The 21,711-nt window shown below is 36.3% G+C and overlaps 1 protein-coding gene across 5 annotated transcripts in view; it reads right to left on the bottom strand.

Annotated features, from left to right (window-relative positions):
* Positions 1 to 1,538: 1,538 nt before the first annotated feature.
* Positions 1,539 to 21,711, bottom strand: part of STXBP5 (syntaxin binding protein 5) — a 167,304-nt gene continuing 147,131 nt past the window's right edge. For 3 of the 5 annotated variants that reach the window (XM_008539939.2, XM_008540177.2, XM_008540093.2), the window contains 3 exons: positions 16,681 to 16,792; positions 9,049 to 9,269; positions 1,539 to 7,281 (listed from right to left, as the gene is read on the bottom strand). In XM_008539939.2, the coding sequence (XP_008538161.1) occupies positions 7,240 to 7,281; positions 9,049 to 9,269; positions 16,681 to 16,792 (375 nt within the window). In that variant the 3' untranslated portion in view covers positions 1,539 to 7,239. The remainder of the gene's footprint in view (positions 7,282 to 9,048; positions 9,270 to 16,680; positions 16,793 to 21,711) is intronic. The other 2 variants (XR_011535637.1, XR_011535636.1) reach the window with 1 other exon arrangement.

The following is a 21,711-nucleotide window of genomic DNA, read 5'->3' on the forward strand; positions in this document are numbered from 1 at the left end:
CACACACCCCCATTGGAAACAATAAGGCTGTTAACTGTCTCTAGAGTACCTGTTGGGACTTCAGGTCTTCTATGGGTGACAGAAATTTGCAACAGACAAGGAAATTAAGAACTTGAGTTTGATATTTACATGAAGCCCTCAGACTTCTTTACTTTGCTAGTAACAACATATTCTGTATTATCTGAAATTTTATTGTGTATCTTAATGTCGTTTTTAAAAGCAGTTATGAAAGGCTATGGGGTTTTCTTTTTAAAAATAGTATAAAATTACATAATGTGACCCAAACTAAAGGTGGGAATGTTTCCATAAGTTTTGAGTGAATAGGATATACTAGATTATTGATGTTAAACAGATGAATAAAATTTGAAAAAATAAAATGACTTAGAGAAGACTTTTCTTCTTTAAAAGATCACGTTTCTACAAAAACTAAAAAAACTATAATGACATAGCAATCATATTATCTTTAAATGGAAGAAAATCAGAATCTTCCTATAAACTCCTATGGAGAGTTATAATGACAAGTTCTATCTAAAACTGTACCATTTACACAGGAATCCTAATTGAGGATCTTTAAAAAGCCATGAACAAAGACACGACAACAATCTTTCGTTTTTAAAATTTATCACTTTATGCCTATATTTTCTGGAAAAATACTAATATGTCTTTTGAAAATAAACCAGATCACTCTACCAAACGATCTATATCACTTTATAACAAATAACTTAGGAAGATATTTTGTCTGTTTCATATCTAGGACCTTAATAATTCTAGAGAAGAAGTATCTATCCTGAAAATTAACCTTTGCAAAGTCTGCAGTTTCCGTGGTTACAAGGGGCTGTAAACTAGTCTTCTTAAAGGCTCAGACAATAAGGTGAGACATGACTGCCACCGTGTGGTCAGGAAGAGAATATAGACTTCAAAATCAAATAAACCTGCAATTTAATAACAGAATTACCATATTATTCTGAAATGCAATGGAGACATTGATCAGTAAGTACTGTTTGGTCGTCTTTGAGTTACATTATTCTGGATCCATGAATGTGATGCTCGTCTTTGGTACAAGTAGTTGGACGCTGATACTGACAGTATCAACTAGCAAAATGCCAATTACGGAAATTACTTACAGCCTTACTTCTCAGGGTGTGTTCCACGGACCAGCAGCATCTGCATCACCTGGGACCTTATTAAAGATGCAGAGTCAGACCCCACCTCAGATGCCCTGAATCCGAATCTGCATTTTAACAAGATGCCCAGGGAATTTCTGTATACATCCAGGCTGAGAAGCATTATTCACCTACAGCTAGCGCCTACCTCCTTGACTCTCACCCCCCACCCAACGCAGGGGCACGTGACTTTTACCAAAAAGTCCAGATAGTTGACAAAAATATATAGGTTTTTTACTTGAATTACCTGATTAACTTGGCTTTCCCTTTGCAAATGCAGAGATCTACCTTATCTATTATTTATTTAGGTTAAACTAATGGGTAAATTCCACAATCCAGAGAAAAAATTAAAACAAATTTTCCAGAAGAAAGGGCTTGTTTAGTTTCAGGAGAGATTAGAGTATTTTATTTTGCCCAATCAGAGCCCTTCAGCATAAAGAGACATTCGTATACATATATATGAACATTTTCCAGAAACATTAATTTATAATACATTTTTTTAAAATACCAGCTTAACGGTATTTATTTACAAAAATATTTCATTACCTAATTTTAAACCTTTTGCTGTGATGACAGTTTGTAAAGTACAGGAATGCAAAATAACTACAAAGGTAACACATTTTTAGTGTTTGCAGTAGAGTTTTTTGTTTTGTTTTTGTTTGCAAGGAAATTACACAGAGATGGGTTTTTTTTTTTTTTTACCGTATTTAAAAATGCATATTCCAGCAATTACCTTTGAGATAGTTACTGGACTGAGCAAGATTTAAATAAAAGAAATAAAGTGTAGCAACTGAAAACGACCTGCACGTACAGGTTCAGATATACACAAGCCAGAGCTCCATAACACGCATGCGAGCCCCTCTGTGGACACGGTTAGAAAAACTGAATCTTGCTCTTTTGAATATTGTTTTTGGTGATGCATTTACAATGAACCAATAGTGTAACTAGAAAACAAAATGTTTTTCCGGTTCTAACTACCACGTCAAGCAGAGGTCACACCTAAAATATCACGGTACTGTTTATTTACCAAAAAAAAAAAAATAATAAATTAAAAAAATTTAAAACACGATATACCCTCTTTGCATTGCTTTCTATTGATGTGTTGGGTCTGTTTTCAACTTCTTACACTGTCTTCAGTTGAAGCAAAGTTTAAACAACACAAAACACATAGCAAAAGTATTAAAAAGAAAAAGTGAAACTCCCAAATAGTATTCCATTGCCATTAGCCTATATCCATTTTAAATGCCTGAGCCAAACAACCTACATTAAATACCAATTTATTTACATCTCACACACTATAAAATTTTAATTTAAACTATGAGCCTCATTGGGAAATACTGGCAAAACTGACATCCATGATTTTTCTGATGTAAAGACTGCAATAAAAAGAGCAATCACACGGTAGCCCTGGACTACTGGACTCCATTTGTAAATGAACTGAGCCCAAGAATTTTAGACTGTATTAGTAACTGCAGAAAGCAATGTTATAACCCTGATAATTGCGAAGTTATGAAAACCATCTAATTCAGCTGAGAAAGGTAGGCTGAAGTGTTCCCTTTAATTTTTGTTGTTGTTGTTGTTGGTATAACTATTTTCTGTCCACAGAACCTTTAAAGCTTCTGTGGCAGCTGTAAGATCATTAATATTCACAGGAAAAAGAATCCCCATATAGCGCGTTACAAGAAATTGATCAGAGTGATGAAAAGTGTAATTAACAAAAGCTGTCAACGGTATTTTCACATTCATTTTCAAATGAGAAAAAATAATTTGTGGGCATAAATTTCAATCCAAGACAACAAACACCCTAAAAAGGAAAAGAAAAAAAGGAGGACACACTTACGAGAGAAGAGTGCTCTTTTTCAAAGTAAACACAGATTAAAAAGTCTAGGAATATCGATCAAGTATCAAATGAGAAGGAACAAATTCTATAAACTACAAAATAAAAACCTTCATTGACAAAAATACATAAACTCTGTTTTTATTTTTGGAAATTTATTTTTAAAAAAGATAGAAGAAAATACCTGGAAAACTATTTTAAATATATATATATCTTCAAACAATAGTTAAGGTAGGCGTCCAACAGCAAGCTGCAGCTACTGAGAAAGATCTCGCAATTATTGTTGTGGGCATTTTCCCCAAAATGAAATTAATATTTGAAAATGCTCAATCGAGGGTTTTTTGAACCATAGTAATGATCTCTTTCCTGTCATGTGTGAAGACTTTCGAATGATATATGATTCTTTAAAATTAATTGTATCTCGATATGAGATACCAATATTTCTTATTATAAGCGTAAAACATAACTGTTTGTATGGATAATATACATACTTTTTAAGTACTTTGACTTAAACTTAACAAGTTCACCATTTTTAAAATTAAAGAGTACATTTATAAAAATCTCATTTTAAAACTAAAAGTATATTCTCTAGCAGTATGTATAAATATAACATGTTACTGTATGATCTTAAAACAAATCTGAAAGTGTTGCAGTAATTTAAGACCTAGAACACTGAAACAAACAGCAAATAATCTGATTTTTATCCTTGAAAACTATATAAAACCCTATTTTTTTTAAAATAGGTTTTAAAACTATGATCGGTAATTGTTTAAGGTGCAGCTAGCAGCATATTCATGATTTTGGTATGTTTTATACATATGCATCACTTGATTTGAACTGAGAAATGTGGATTAAATGATAATAAAAAGTTTTCGTTACCTAAAAAAGTGCAGAAAAAATTCAAGTTTAAAGTTCAGTGCTCTTTATTTTGCAAAAACAAATAAACAAAATCTCAAAAGTTAAAATGTAAAATAAATCTTTGCCACAAAAAGTGTACCTTTGGATATAGCTTTTCTAATGTCACATGAGAAAATGCCTTAAGCAAAACATATATGGCATATGGAACTCAGGGTAAAACTTGGAACTCCGTGGTGTCTTCCACGTATTTTTCCTTTCCTTAGCTGTCTCCCCACCACCTAAAAGCATGTAACACTTTCAGACTTGTTTAAAACACTAACATATCTACATGAAATAACTTCAGAGGAACCTACAATTAAAAAGTTCTAAGCAAAAGAAAGGCTTCTTTCTTGAAAGTATTGTACTTAATTAAACTGTAATATACCACACAGGATAACACAGACAAATAGCAGCATTTTTCACATCCATAAAAAATCAAATTAAGAAGTTAGTAATAGCTCAGTTATATCTATAAGCATTTTTGGAAACACTGTACAACTGAAATGCAAACCAAGGGCATTAAGCTGATGGAAAACTGCAAATGGATGTAATACACAGAATTTGTCAGGCTATCAGAATTCAAATAACTTTCTAAGAAAATACATATGGATTTTAGCTTGAAGAGTGAAATGAAGTAGAAATATGGTAGATATAGGGAAACCACTTCCTATTCACAAACTGCTAATCGATGAATACTTCGACTGTGGAGCATTGCACACACGCAACAAAGAGGAATGCTGGAGGAGACAGAGGAAGCGCATGAGTATCTCTCATTTTTCTAATATTTTCTATTTTGACTTTTTTTTTGGTTTGTTTTCCTGAAATCTTGGCTTGCTGGTGACTATTACTTTTTGCATTTAAAAAGAAAAAAACAGATGTTATCTCACAAATTACAGTAAATTCCCTGGGTTAGTTACTCCTGCAGACTGTTTCTCATCTACAGACTGACTCAAGTATAACTCTGAGACGCTGACTTCTTATTCTCAAAAATACTTCAAGCTTTCTAATCCTAAGTGAGCTTCTAGTTTGCTGTGCATAATTTGTAAAATGAAACAAAATAACTCAAAATATTGATTTCAGATTTTCTTATAAAATCCATCTCAGGTAAATGTATCTTTCTCTATTTGAAAATAATTACAAGATTGGTTCATTTTATATACAATAGGTAAAATGACAGTAAAAATGAAGCTGATATACAATTAACACAAAATAACACAGCAAATTAAATAACTGGAACTAAAATGCCCTTCCACATGAAGACGGAATCGACCAGTATATTACTTTACTTAGTGCTTCTCAGCTTCAAATCCGTAACTGTTGCTTTTACTGATGACATTCACAAAACTATACCTTTAAAAAAGGGCTTAATACTTCCCGTGATATATCATGGAACAATGGGTTTATTAGATAGTATATGATACAAAACAAGCAATTTGTAAATTGCTGGATGTTCATCAGACAGCTGACACGAACTAAACAGAAATAGGTTATTCATAGGTACTTTCGACAAATTGAAAAACTTTTGAAAATGACTGTATTTTTAAAACATCCCTTTTGGCTTGATCAATTATCTCTATCATATATATTTAGTCCCTTCCTAATGATATTTAAAGTAAATTTTCATGTAAACTTTTGTCTCCTGTAGTGCACGCTATAAAATGTAAACAGAAAAGCTTTATTAATGGAAAGAGTAAAGAGGAGAAGACGCGTAACAGACTGAAATTAAGGAGTCCCACACAGACCTTGAATGACCACATGGAACAGAAAAAGAACCATCATGTCTGCTTTCCATTTGTGCTCTGATTATCTCTTAATGAAAAAAAAATTGTTTTAAACAACTTTTTCTACAAGAAAATATTTCAATTTCACTAATATTAAGTGTAATGCTTCTATTTTGCTCTTCGTTTGTTGCTTTAAGAACAATCAGCAATAACCTCAGATGAGCCTGCATTGTGAGCTTCCTTCCTTCCAGGTCTGTCTACCAGGTTGGCTCTTTCCTGTCTGCAGTGCTGTTCAAGAACCAATCCGTGATTGTCGACTGGTGGTCTCATTTGCATTATACTCCAATAAAGAAATAATTTAGTTACCAAAATGCACATATTTTCCTTTCCTTTTGGCTTTGTAAAACCTTGAAAGGACATGTACAGATTTATAGTATATTTCTACAGAAAATATTTTGTAGGTCATCAGACTAGACTCTTATATAGATAATTATTAACAACAGATGCTTGTAGTTTTCCATGCGACAGCATGTGCACTAAGATTTAACTGGCTCATCACCTGAGTGTACTGGAGCTGTTAGCAAATAAAGGGCACTTTAAAAAGGGAGCTGAGCATTTTACTGAAATAATGAAACATTTTTTTAAGCAATTTTAATTAAATAATGCAAAGGTACATTTGGTTAAACATTTTATAAAAATTCAAGCAAAATTAAAAACTTAGCCAATTTTAACAGTTCTACAAATTTAACCAGTAACTATTTTGGTCAAATCCACCTTGAGCTGAATTAATGAGAACAAAGACAAGGGACATTGAAGTATTCTCCTCACCACAATGGAGGTTTTTCTCACTTTCCACACTGCATAGCCACTACATGGAAACTTCCAGAATGATGAGCAGTTCAGTCATGCTCTACACTTTTCTTTTCAATGAAAAGTGATGTATCGCTTTGTTTTGCTTTTGACAAAATATGGACTAAACACAAGTGTACAATAACAAGAATCCAAGAGTAGCCCATACACACGTCAACTATGTGTATGTTTTTATTATTTAAAGCCCACCATTCAGCTTATCTGTCTAAAGATATGGTAACAAACAGTTTGTTTCTTTTTCACTAATGATACTGATGACCAGTCAGTTTCAGGAAGGGAAAGTCCAAGACAGCTGTTTATAATTCAGTCAACGACACAAACGTAACTGTTTCGGCTCCAGGACTCCTGACTTATTGCCTCTCCCTCAAAGAGGTCCAACACTGATGGCAGACGCAACAGCACGGAATCTTTTGGCATATGAACGTTTAACACAGGAGTGGTGCAGGGGTGGTCTCTGCCACGTCTCCGCAACGTCCCCCTGTGCTTCTTCGTCTGTAACTTGTGACCCGCTCAGTTCCCAAACTGTCAGCTCAGAGCTGGCACACGCCGTGTGCTCCACGTGGAGTGTGCGAACACCCCTCAGGGAAAGCTGCGTGACCGAGGTGCAACAGCGCCTGATTGTGCTGGGAAAGACCAGCATCCACTGAGGAACATCCCTTAACGTCAACTTTCCTAAAGCGAAATCAGTAAAATAAAAAAGGAAAATTCTTTTTCCTTCTGGCTGAAGTTAGACTTATTGGATTTCTGGTTGTCAGAACTGGTACCACTTCTTATCTTTGTATTTCAACATCATCTAAAGGGGAGAAAACACAAAAACACGTTTTAAAAATGCCAGAACAACAATATTTATAAGTTATAACTGTCTTTTATATTATTCCAAAACAAAATCTCATTCTGAAAAGTTCTGTAGTGTCACTATCTTGCTTACCTCAAATCAATTTATATTGAAAGCAATAAGTAGTAACTGTTTCATTTAGGAAAACACCATAACTATTATGAACTAGCCTAGAAGGTCCTCACATTTCTTAGAGACGTGACATAATTAAATTTTGGCTCAGTGCATTCTTTGGTGACCTAAGCTAATAACTTACAAATAAGGTAATTTTCAGTTTTCTAATTTGAACTAAAAATAATGTTTAAAGAATGTGGGGAAAGAAAGGTTGAAAACACTACTACTACTGCCATCTAAAATTTACTGGGCACTAACTCTGAGCCAGGCTCTGTAGGATGTGCTTTCCCTACACGATTTCATTTTGGCCTCACGACAACTCTACAGGTTAGGCATCATTATTCTCCCCATGGTATAAAGAAACTGAGGCTTGTAGGGGTTACGCAGGGTAATACACTGGTGAAGCTGAGATCTGAGCCCACGTAGTCTGATTCAAGAATCCATGATCTTAACCACCTCAACGTATTCTCTTCCTCAGATTCATAAATGTGGCTGGAGAACAACATTTGGTAGAGGGGGAAAGCTTTCAGTTCGAGACTGAGCTCTTTGTTAAATATTTAGTGTGGAGATATTCTGAACTTGACTGAAGTGTTCCATGCCTTAGAGACCCCAGTCAGGCGCAGGCGTATGCCAACAAAATTTTTAAGCTAGACTGAAGGCCAGTAGCCTGCATCTGAGGTTTGTGTCGGCCTAGTACAAGGACCCACAGAGGATCTCTGAATCTCTTTGAAGCTCAGGACAAATCTCTCCCAGATCAACTACCTCTTTCCTGCATTCTAGGCGTCAGCATCCTTAAGTAAGGAAGAGATGACTTCTGACTGAAAAATTTAAAGAAGAGCTACTGCTAATAGACTGGGTACTTAACTATAAAAATAACCTTAAAATGGTTTCTTTGGATAACAAACTCAGAACGTTCTCAAGGGCTAGGCTAGGAGCTAAAGGTGTGAAGAAGCCCAGTGTAAAAAGCATCAAGGAGTGGCAGACAAGTGTGTCAAAATAAAGAACGTGTATTCCACCCACAGGCCTTTAAATTCAGTTTTTAAGTGTGTATTCGTAAGATGGCCCGTCAGGGATCCCCACTTCATGGAACCCGTTGCTGGCTCCTCCACGACTTCCTGGTTCGTGCAGATGGAGTCACTGCAACACTGCATCTCACTGCCCCTCTGTGTGAACTGCTCTGCAGAGAGATTCAGTATTTCTTATTTGAACAAAAACGTTTGCCAATTTTAGTTACTTAGGTCTACCTAGAGAATCAAGAGAAGTCAATTATTTCCTTCTCCAGGAGAAGTTGGTGGTAGAATCTGAGGCATAAAAGGAAAATGAGCTTTGTTATTGCATTCCCTCAGAAACAGCTGCAAAGCTGCTAGCTTTGCGGACAGAAAGCCTGAAGGTGAGCAGTTCCTTCAAAATTTATCAACTTCAGTAAGAGACCAAAGGCTACTGAGACATTGCCTTGTAATGGCTCCCTCTGGTGGCAAAAATCGGGAATGTGCAATTGTATAGAGGTTACACGAAAACATGTGTGGAAATACAATAGCTATGAAAATGCAGTAATTTTCATACTCGCTTTGCCTCAGAGTTTTGGTTTAAATGTTTGTTTGGTAGACATACCTCATGAGCATGTTTGGAAAACGCGTCTGCACTGGACAGCATGGCTGCAGTCCTTTCTTCCAGGTCGCCGAGTTTCTGTCCTCTCTCATCCAGAGCCAACCTGGCCCGTGCTAATTCACCGACGACTCCAGACGCTGCGCCCTTCACACCTTCGATGCCACCAGGGCCAGGGATATGCTGTGCAAGACTCCTTGAAGCCTTTCCAGAGGATGATTCTCCAACTGAGCGGTTTGATAAATGAAAGAGTAACTCAAAAAAATGAGCATTTTATTAATATGAAACCCCATTACATGACAGCATTAAAACAGAATGTTTAGACTGAGTGACAACATAATTGAAATATTTATATATTTCACTTTATAATATGTTTTTCTTTTATTATGATGGTTTTAATTTTAAGATACTTTTTCAAACATGCAAAAACAATGTACATTAATAAATATTCTATTCTATACTAATTCATATAACAGGACTTGTGTAAAAAAGCAACTGGTAATTATTTGGTGAAATGAATAATGCATATACTGATACCACTTTATGTTACAGTAAAAAACTGCTCTTTAGTGTGCAAAAAATTAAACATAAATTGACTTAGAGATATTTAAATTCAAATATATAGATTCATATTTAAATATACAGATTTGATTCAGTTTACTTAGTCCATGCTTTCTCTTACTTAAAATACTATGCTTAGGCTAAGAAGTAAAGCAAAATGAAGAATTTATTCAATATTCTGTTTGCCTCCAGAAGCTGTAGATAAGCTTGCTTTCTCTCCATTTATCTTGTCACTTACCCAAATAGATAAAATTTTTCCTTCAAAAGATCTCAGGAATCTTTTGCTTCCCCTCCCTTTGTAATCCAGACCCTGATTGCCCTAACACCTAGATTACTGCAAAAGTCGTAATTTCTGTCCCAGACTGATGCCATATTCTCTCTCCTCTTAATATATATTTCCTTCTTGAGAAATATAATTCACACACCATGAATTCTGCCCCTGAACAATTCAGTAACTTTTAGTTTATTTAGAAGGTTGTGCAGCTGTCATCACTATGGAATTCCTGAGCACTTCACCACTCCGAAAACCCCAGGCTGATCAGCAGTCACTTTCCACTCCCTGGTCTTCTCAGCCCTGGGCAATCAATAACCTACTCTGTCTCTCTAAATTTTCTTGCTCTGAACATTTGATATAAATGGACTCATACACTATGTGGCCTTTTGTGTCTGGCTTCTTTCACTTAAAATTATGTTGTCAAGAGTCAACTATGTTGTAGCATGCACCAGTACTTCATCCTTTTTAACGACTGAATATCATTCCACTGTATGGACATACGACATTTTGTTTCTCCACTCATCAGCTGATGGACATCTGAGCTGTTTCCACTTTTTAGTTATTATGAATATTGCTGCTATGGACATTTGTACAAGTGTTTGTGTGAACATGTGTTTTCTATTCTCTTGGATATACACCTAGGAGTGGAACTGTTGGGTCATATAACTTTATGCTTAACATTTTGACGAACTGCCGAAGTTTTCCAAAGAAGTTACACCATTTCACATTCCCACTAGCAACGTACGAGGGTTTCAATTTCTCCACTTTCTTGGGAATGTTAACAAACACTCCCAACACTGTACGTCTTTCTGATTACAGCCATCCTAGTAGGTATGAAGTGGTATTTCACTGTGGTTTTGATTTGCATCTCCCTAACGACAAATGACGTTGAACAACTTTTCATGTATTTATTGCCTATTTGTATATTTTCTTGGGAAAAATGTCTACTCAAACCCTTTGCTCATTCAAAAATTGGACTATTTGTCTTTTTATTGTTGAGCTATAAGAGTTCTTCACATATTCTGGATACTAGATTCTTATCAGATAGATGATTTGCAAATATTTTATCGCATTCTGGGGGTTGTGTTTTCACATTCTCTTTTCCTTTGAGGAAGATTGATCCTGAGCTAACATCTGCCACCAGTCCTCCTCTTTTTGCTGAGGAAGACTGGCCCTGAGCTAACATCCATGCCCATGTTCCTCTACTTTATATGTGGGACGCCTGCCACAGCATGGCTTGGCAGGTGGTGCATAGGTCCGCACCTGGGATCCAAACCGATGAAACCCACACTGCCAAAGCGGAATGTGTGAACTTAACTGCTGCACCAGCAGGCTGGCCCATTTTCACTTTCTTGACAGTGTTCTTTGATTTTTAATTTAGATGAAATCCAATTTATCTATTTTTTTCTTTGGCTGCTTGTGATTTAGGTATATCTGAGAAATCATCACTTAATCTAAGGTCACAAAGATTTATACCTATGTTTTCTTCTAAGTTTTATCTCTTACATTGAGGTCTTTGATCCATTTTGAATTAATTTTTGTGTATGGTGTGAGGCTGGGGTCCAACATCATTCTTTTGCATGTTGCAGTTGTTCCAACACCATCTATTGAAAAGACCACTCTTTCATTACTGAATTTTCCTGGCATGCTTGTAGAAAATCAATTCACCATACATGTATGGGCTTATTTCTGGACCCTCAATTCTACTCCACTGGTCTCTATATATCTATCCTCACACCAGTACCAAACTATCTTGATGATTACAGCTTTGTGGTAACTTTAGAAATTGAAATGTGTGAGTCCTCACACTTTTTCTTCTTTCTCAAGATTTTTTTTGTGTGTGTGGCTATTTTGGATCCTTTTCATTTCCATATGAATCTTAGGAACAGCTTGTTTCTTTCTTCAAAAAACTAGCTGGGATTTTGAGAGGGATGGTGTTGAATGTATAAACTTGGGGAGTACTGCCACCTTAGCAATAGTAAATCTTCCAATCCACGAACATAAGATGTCAATCCATTTATTTATCTCTTAATTTCTTTAAATGATATTTTGAAGTTTTTCATGTATGTTTGACACTTCATTGGTTAAATTATTCCTAAGTATTTTATCTTATTGATGCTATTATAAATGGAAGTTTTCTTAATGTAATATTTGGTTTCTTCATTGCTAGTGTATAGAAATGCAATGATTATTTACATTGATCTTGCATCTTGCAATCTTGCTGGACTTGTTTATTAACTATAATGGGTATTCTTTGTGTGGATTCCTTAAGATTTTCTCGATGCAACATTATGTCACCTGTGAACAGAAATAGTTTTACTTCTTCCATTCCAATCTGCTTGCCTTTTATTTCATTTTCTTGCCTTCCTGCCCTGCTTAAAGCCTCCGGTACAATTTTAAATAAAAGTGGTGAGACCTTCCGAATTTCTGTATAAAATTTAGAATCAGTTGCAAAATTTCTGGGAGGGATTTTGATGAGGACTTAAGTGTACATGTGTATGTATATACATACCTCAGTTTTGGGAGAACTAATGCCTTTTACTGAATCTTCTACAGCACAAACATGGCATACCTCTCCATTTATTCGGGTCTTTAACTTCTCTCAAAAAAGTTTTATAATTTTCTATTTTCCCCAGGAAGTCCTAAACATCTTAAGATTTATTTCTAGATATTTGATTTTTTCTTTTTGATACTACCGTGGTGGGTAGAATAATGACCCCCCAAAGATGAACTTGTGAATATGTTACCTTATAAAGGAAAAGGGACTTTGCAGATGTAATTAAGGACCCAAAGATAGAGGGATTATCGAGAGCTTTTCCCAGCCCTGGGCAGACACAGAGAGATGCAATAAAGTTGCTGGCTTGGAAGACTGAGGAAGGGACCACCAGCCAAGGAATGGGGATGGCCTCTCGAAGCCGAAAAAGGCAATGAAACCATTCCCCCCTAAAGCCTCCAACCAGGAACGCAGCTCCGGCAACATCAGTGAGAGCCGTGTTGATCTCTAACACACACAACAGTAAGATAATAGATTTGTGTTATTTCAAATCACTAAGTTTGTGGTGATTTGTTACAGCTGCAATAGAAAACTAATGCAAATAGTATTTTACTCCACAATAATTCAGTACGCATCTGTAATTTCCCTACAAATAGAATACATTTTATGAACATTCTGTGTGTGTTTGAAATGAATGTGTATTCTACAATGTTCTATATCTGTTCTTTGGTTTAAGTTCATTAATTGTGTTGTTCATGTCATCTACATCCTTAAACTTATTTTTGGGCTGCTTTTCTCTCTCAATCAATAGGCATATTAGGAGTTCCCATTATGATTGGGAAACTGCCTCTTCTGGTACTTACATCAATATTTGTTTATTATATATTTTGAAGTCAAAACATCAGGTGCATTCAACAACATCAATGTTTACTCTTTCTGATACTAATGCAGTTATACCAGCTCATTCTTCATTTGTGTTCATGGTTTTCTTCTAAAATTTCAATCTTTCTGTGCCTTTATGTTTTAAACATGTCTTCTGTAAACAGTGCACATTTCTTTCTTTTAAAATTGAGTCTGATAATCTTTGTCTTTTAATTGGAACATTCATTCTACCTATATTTACTCTGGCTATTTATATTTAATTTACATCTACCTTCCTTTATGTGCTTTCTATTTATCTCATCTTTTTTGTGTTCCATCCCCCTCCTTTTGGAAGGAAAGTGATTTTCCTAATCTTCAGCTGAAAGTTAGGTACTGCTTTTACAGGTTATAGAGATCATCCTACAAATTATAACATGCATCTTTAACCTATTAATGCTAACCGATACTTTTTACAAGTCTCTTGAAAAATGTAAGGATCACAGATCACCTTAAATCCATTTATCCTTTCTAACTCCCTTGATTTTATGTGACTTTTTGGGATTATATTGTTTATTTGTGTGTGTACATGTGTACACACATACCACAAATCTTTGCTTTACAGTTTATAAAGATTAATTCTATTTATTGTTTTCTTTCCAAAGTGTTGTTCCCTACATCTCTGACATTCCGTCGAGGATTACTTCCCTCCATCGGAAGTGCCTCCTGGAGCTCCCTTTAGTGCGGTGGCAAGGCTTATTTTATGTATTTGTTCATTTGTCTAAAAATGTCTCATTCTTGAAAGACATGTTCTTTGAGTAGAGAATTCTACATTAAGTACTACCTTCTGTCAATACCTAGAAGATCATCCTACTATCTTTGGCTGTTGAGAGGTCAATCTATAGTTTGTTAAAAGGTACCTATCATTTTTCTCTAGCCACCTTAAAGATTTTCTCTTTGTCTTTGATATACTATATTTTCACGTGACATATCTAGTTGTGAAGTTTGAAAAAATGTCCTTCTTGGAATTCATTAGGCTTCTTGAATGTGTAAACTGGTATCTTTTATCAATTCTCAAAAATTTCCAGCCCTCTCTCTGTAGATTCTTCTTCACAGTCTTTCCTTTTTCCTCTTGAGACAGTCTAAACATACGTTAGATCTTCTAAACGCAACTTCTATTTCTTTTATCTTCCCCTCTATATTTTATATTTTTTTGTTTCTCTGTGCTACATTCTGGATAGTTTATTTTGACCTAATTTTAAGTTACATAATTCTCTCTTCAGTTGTGTCTAATTTGCATCTAAATTCATCCATTGAGTTTTTAATTTTGGTTTTTGAACCTTTCAGCTCTAGAATTTCATTTTGTTTTTTACACATTTCCTGTATTGATTTTTTTTTTTTTAAAGTTACTAATTTTTTTTTTTTTTTTTAAAGATTTTATTTTTTCCTTTTTCTCCCCAAAGCCCCCCGGTACATAGTTGTGTATTCTTCGTTGTGGGTTCCTCTAGTTGTGGCATGTGGGACGCTGCCTCAGCGTGGTCTGACGAGCAGTGCCATGTCCGTGCCCAGGATTCGAACCAACGAAACACTGGGCCGCCTGCAGCAGAGCGCTCGAACTTAACCACTCGGCCACGGGGCCAGCCCCTTCCTGTATTGATTTTTATAGTTTTCAGTTGCCTGATAAAACATTCAGGTGTGGTACTTATCCTCTTGAATATAATATGCATAATTATTTTAAAGTCAGTGACTGATAATTCCAATATTTGAAGTATCTGTGATTCTGTTCTGCTTTTTCTGTTTTATTTTTCATAGTGTTGATTCCTAGTGTTCCTGATTATCTATGCTACATCTTTGAAAAATCCTTTCTAGAAATAATATGAGAACTTGGAATATGCTATCTTCCTTTAGAGAACATTCTCATTTGCTTCTGCCAGGTGCTGGGGACTTCAGCAGTCTGCAAAAATCTTAATTGAGGTTGAAAGTTTTCTGGGCCACTCAGAGAATGTGAAGCCGAGCTGAAAGTCTGAGTGTGGGTGAGGGCTGATCTACTTCCACTCACCTTTACTCTTAAGCTGTGGCCCTTCAGGGTCCTTGCAAAGAGGAGTTCCTGTTTATCGGGGCCCACACCCTTGCCAGTTCTGTGAGCCCACTTTGCTAGTCCTAAAACAGTTCAGTATCTCAGCCTCCCACTTGGAATAGCAAAGTCCTCCAGGGCAGAAGTGGCCTCAGGTTGCCAGGCTCACCCCTCGGAGTTCCCACCCTTCCCCATGGAGATTGTCCTTACTATATTGTTAGCTCTTTGATGTTTTTAAGAATTAAAAAAATATATATTTTTTTAATATATTTTTTAAATTCTGTATAACTTTATCAGTTATCCTTGGCAAGAGTGTTATTCCAAATTATCAGTCCCCTATGACTGGAAGAACAGTCTTCATTTTTTTAAATGAATTTAAACTGACAAATGCGCATTACTGAGAGGACTGACCGATCACCTGGGTAACTCTGTACAGTGAAATTGCACTGCACTGCTGCTTGCTGATATTCAGTCTTACAGTTTTTCTAATTAGTCAAACAAATACAAAAAGAAAATTCTAAAATAATTTAACAAAAAACAAAGATAATAAAAGAAAAAAATTCAAGGACCGATAATAGCTCCTATTTGGAAGAAAGGTCACACATTCCTTGATTCATTAGTCCATTCAAGGACCAATTTCTAATTTGTGCCAATTATGTGAAAGATAAGTAAATAAACCAGATTTTGCTATTTTATATATCTTTCTAGTGCAATTAGAATAGTTCTGGAGGTTTTCTAAGATAACACAAATATTTAAGTAAAAACTTTTTCAAAGGGGGCCAGCCCTGTGGCCAAGTGGTTAAGTCTGCACACTCGGCTTCAGCGGCCCGGGGTTTCACCAGTTTGGATCCTGGGGGCGGACATGGCACCGCCTATGAGGCCATGCTGAGGTGGCATCCCACATGCCACAACTAGAAGGACCCACAACTAAAAAACATGCAACTATGTACCGGGGGGCTTTGGGAGAAAAAGGAAAAATAAAACCTTAAAAAAAAACTTTTTCAAAGTTAAGGGCATTGGTTAAAGATGCCCTTAATTATATAATTCTATAATTATCTTAATTACAGAATTAAAACAATAATGAAGATCACATTTAATGAAAATTAAAAAAATACTTCTAAATTATTCATTAAAGTTGTGAATCTTCCTTTTTAACCACCTAAAGCTGTTATGATTTTGGTTTCCTGAGTAAAATATTCCCCTGATTTGGGTTAGGGAGACAAAAAATAATTTTAAGTATTTTGCTAAAACACGGATATATTGATTGTTGTGACAGAGAAAAAACGTGAACATAATTTATACATGTAAGAAAAATTTATATGGCTTGAACATTTCTGTTTTATAGATATATTACCCAAATTAAATCAACTGACTTACAGAGTTCTTCTCGATCGAGAGACTGGGCGCCGCCCCCGAACAAGCCTTTGAAGAAGCCCCTGTTTGGTGCTTCGGGGGTCTCCACAGGAGTGAAGAGCTCGCCCAACATCTCCTTCAAAATCAAAACAAAGTGTAATTGTTAAAGTGTCAGGCAGAATGCACTATAATTCACAAAACCATCACTGTAAACTCTTTAACTCAAGCTTATAACATGACCTGTTGAGATTCACAAACAATTAATGTGCACACTTCAAATGACCAGATCCAGGACATACAAACGTAGTCAAACAGTCAGTTATTAAGACTAAATTGACTAAGACTAACTTGCTGCTTGCTACTTTGGTTAGATCACTTTCCTCACATTTCAAGCAAAGATATAAGGAGATTCCAATCTTTATGACAAAATTTTCACATAACTCTTATTTTCAAGAACTGGTGATTAGATTAATAATTACGTCTTCCTACATCAGAAAGAAGAGAGGTTACTAGGAAGTAAAAAAGTCTAGTGCGATAATAACGATATACAGTGTCACCTTCAGTTGAGTCAGAAAATTAGTAATTTAGAAAGACACACTGACTTCCTTTTTCATAGACATATGCCAGGAAGATAATGATGCCCACATACACTGGGAATTTCAGAAAGCTGGCAGGGAGATGGCAAAGCTTCTTGCTGTATTGTCAAATTTTTCCGAAATTACTGTCAATATTCTTCAGAGCACAGAAATGGTAAAAGTCACTCAGGAGGCAAGAAAGGTTGCCAACAGGTAACTGAGTTTTAGAGAACACATACAGAGGGAAGAGAGGGCTCCATAAGAGAAGAATGGTAACGTCCTGGTTGACGAGACAGCTTTGGGAAGCTTGAGAAGCAAAACACAAGTATAGTGAGGCTCTGGGACTGCATTTCTGCCCATGGAAGAGAGGGAGCCATGACACAAAGGACACAGTGTACTTGTGTGCTTGTCTGATGTCCTTTAAGTTCTCTTTCATTCTTTTTTGCTGATTTTTTTAAAATCAAGAATGGATGCTGCAATTTGTCACTTGCTTTCTATTTTTTTAGTTTATCAATATGGTGAATTACATTATTGATTTACAAATGTTACATCAACCCTGCGTTCCTGGGATAAATCCCACTTGGTCATGATGAATTATCATGACCTGAATTTTCTTTCTGATAAACTGTTGGATTCAATTTGCTAAAATTTTGTTTAGAATTTTTACGTCTACATTTATTAAGTCTGACAGTCTATCTGTAATGGTCTTTTCTTGTAATGTCTTTGTCTGGTTTCGGTATCAAGTTAATGGTAGGATCACATAATAAATTGGGAAGCGTTTTCCTGCTCCAATTTTTGGAAGAGTTTTGTGTAGAACGGGTATTATTTCTTCCTGAAATGTTGATAAAAGTCACTAGGGAAGCCATCTGGGCCTGGAATTTTCTTTGTCCAAGGTTTCTAGCCTCAACTTCAGTTTCTCCAATAGACACAATGCTCTTCAGGTTATCTGCTTTTCTGGGGTGAGCTTTGGTAATTTGTGTCTCTCACAGAATTTATCCATTTCATCTAAGCTTTTGAATTGACTGGAATAAAGTTGTCTATAATATTTCCTTATTATCCATTTTAATATTTGCGGAATCTATAGTAATGCCACCTCTCTCATTCTTTTCTTTTTAATTATATCACTTTTTTTGGAGAGGAAGTTTGGCCCTGAGCTAACATCTGTTGCCAATCATCCTCTTTTTCTTTTTCTCCCCAAAGCTCCAGGACATAGCTGTATATCCCACTTGTATGTCATTCTAGTTCCTCTATGTGGGATGCTGCCTCAACATGGCTTGATGAGCACTGTGTAGGTCCATGCCCAGGATCCGAACCTGCAAACCTTGGGCCACCAAAGCACAGTGCGCAAACTTAACCACTTGGCCACAGGGCCAGCACCTCTCATTCTTGCTATTGATATTCTCTCTTCATCATCAGTTTGGCTTGAGATCAATTTTATTGATTCTGGAGATCAAGTTTTTGGTTCACTGACGTTTTTCTATTGTTTCCCTATTTTCAATCTCATTAATTTCTACTTGGATATTGATTATTTTCTTTCTTCTGCTTACTTTGGGTTTAATTTGCTCTTCTTTTTCAGTTTCTTAAGGTGGAAGCTGAGGTCCTGATTTGATGAGAACCTCTTGTCTAACATAGGTGTTTCAGTGCTATAAATTTGCCAAGCTTAAACCCTCAACTGTTTTTTCTATTGCTATGCTTTCGAGTTACCTAATCTTTTCTTCTGCAATGTCTAATCTGTTGTTAATCCCATCCAGTACATTTTTCATCTCAAACACTGTAGTTTTTCATCTCTAGAAGTTCATTTTCAGTCTTTTCTATCTTCCACATCACCACTTAACTTTTTGAACATATGGAATACAGTTATAATAACTGTTTTAATGTCCTTCCATGCTAATCCTGACATGTGTGTCAGTTCTGGTTTGGTGTCTATTGATTGATTATTATTCTCATTATCAGTCATGTTTTCCTATCTCTGTGCATGCCTGGTAATCTGACTCAATGCCAGACATTTTAATCTTTACCTTGTTGGGTGTGGATATTTTTTATTTCCTCTAAATCCTCTTAAGCTTCATTCTGGGATACCAGGGAACATTCTGATCCTTTTGGGCCTTGCTTTCATGATTTGTTAGGCAGGTCTAGAGTAGAGTTCAGTTTAAGGCTAATTATTCCTCACTAATGAGCCAAGACCTTTCCGAGTACTCTACTCAATTCCCCACTGGGGTACACTGAGTAAGGGCCATCTAAAGGGATCAGGTCCCAATCCCTGGGACCTGCAGATGTTACCTTGTGAGGAAAAAATGGTCTGTGCGCTTGTGATTAATTTAAGCATTTTGCCATGGAGAAATTATGCTGGAATATCTGGATGAACCCTAAATCCAATTACAAGGGTCCTTTAAAGAGAGAGGCGCAGAGCGAGATTTGACACCTGCAGAACAGGAGGCGGCAATGGAACCAGGAGGGAAAGATAAGAGAAACACAGCCACAGTCAAGGAACGCTGGCAGCTACAGGAAGACCGAGGAGGCAAGGATCAGCTTCTCCTCTTGAGCCTCTGGAGGGAGCACGGCCCGGCCAACACCGTGATCTGGCTCAGTGAGACTTATTTCACACTTCCGGTTTCCAGAAGCATGAGAGAATGAACTCAGGTTGTTTTTGGCCACCAGTTGTGGTGATTTGCTACAGCAGCCGCAGGAAATCAATACACTCACGAACTATAAGTTGTTTCAGTCTGGCTGTTGGAACAGGCACTGTCCCGGGCCCAAGCGTGGTTCCTGTGAATCCTCCCTCCCTTCCAGATGGCTCTTTCCCTGCTCAGAGGGTTTATCCACGTGCCTGTGCTGCACAGTACTCTCTGAACACTCCTGGGGGACCCTCCACAGCTCTCCAGGCTCCTCTGTCTGTCCTGCTCTCTCTCTCTCTGCTACTCGGTTCTAAGAACTCGAACTTGCTTGGTCTTCCCAGACTCTTGGTTCCGTCTGCTCCACTTGGGAAGCTGGTCAGACTGCTTCCGTGCCTTCTCTCTGTGCCGTGTTCTGGAAACCATCAAGCATTGCAGATGGGCACTTCCTTTGCTTCCTGCCTCTCAGGGATTACTTCCCTTCACTGCCTGATGTCCAGGATCTTGAAAACTGTGGTTTCAGGTTTTTGTCTGCTTTTTTTGAGTTGCTTTAGGCGGGAGGGTTGACTTGGTTCCTATAATTCCATCTTGACTGGAAACTCTATTAATGTTTGTAGGCATTTTATTTTTTTTTGATTAAAGTTAAATGAATGCACAATGGAATAGAGCACTCTGGAAACCAAAGAATAGTGTTTATAAAGTTCATAGTATTCTTCATTCAACAGATTTTTACCCAGGCATTCTTTTTAGGCACTGAAAATGTAGAGGGAAATAAAATGTCAGTACTGCTCAAAGAGAACATTCTATCACAACTCCTTGAACAGAGTCCGTTTTTCACTTATCTTCATGCCATGAAGGCACATAGCAGACAGTTATTAAAACAAATAGAGTGTATTACTAAATGACCATTTCATTTAAACATAAAGGTAAAGTGTACTGCAGCTGCCATTGATTTTTACTAAAATAATCAGAGAAAACACTGATCAAAGGGTAGAATACACTGATTCCAGAAAAATAATGAAGTTCAGAATTTTGAATAGTTGAATTAAGACTACACTTCACATTAAAATGAATTAAGAATATATTCAAGTGTCCAAATTATTTCTTAATAAAGTAACACTTTACTAGCAAAAGGAAACACTAAACAAAAATTTTATCTTTCCCATAAAGAGCAAAAGTTTAATTTGGAAACTTAGGAATCTGTGAAAAACCACTTCCACCCAAATGTAAACGGGAATCTAAGTCTCAAGTATCAGACAGTGTAATTCTGTTCACGCTCAAGGTCTGTAACAGCTTCATCAGGAGTGTGCTTCCAGCGCAGCGTGGCTTACTGGCACCGCCATGGACACCTGGCTCTGAGCACATCTTCTGTACTGAGCAAATGCTGAGCACTTCATGTGCACCGTCTCCTTCCATCCACACCTAACTCTATGGCACAGATATTATTTTTATCCTAATTTTAAAGATGGTGAAGCTCAGAGAAAATAATTGTAATTGCAATTGTGTAATTAGCAAGGCCTGGACTTAAATTCAGTCTTCTTGACTCTAAAGCTAGTGTTCTAAAAATAAGCCACAAATTCAAATTTACAGACAGGTAAAACAGAGCTAATTGCAAAAACAAGCACTATAAAGTTCTCTTAGATAACTGCTTCCTCTAAATAGCAAATATCAATTAATACTTTAGCAGTACTTTTATTTGAAAAAGTGGAGCTAAACTGATCATTTCTAATATATATGCAATCACATAAGGCACTCAGATATTTAAGAAAGATAGTTTTGTATTTAAAGAATTTGTTTGAAGTCTCTCACAAACAGACCAACAAAAATATTCAGAGGAAAACTATCAAACCTTATTTTTTAATTTTTTT

Source organism: Equus przewalskii, chromosome 32, assembly GCF_037783145.1.
Source record: "Equus przewalskii isolate Varuska chromosome 32, EquPr2, whole genome shotgun sequence".
Classification (NCBI taxonomy): Eukaryota; Metazoa; Chordata; class Mammalia; order Perissodactyla; family Equidae; genus Equus; species Equus przewalskii.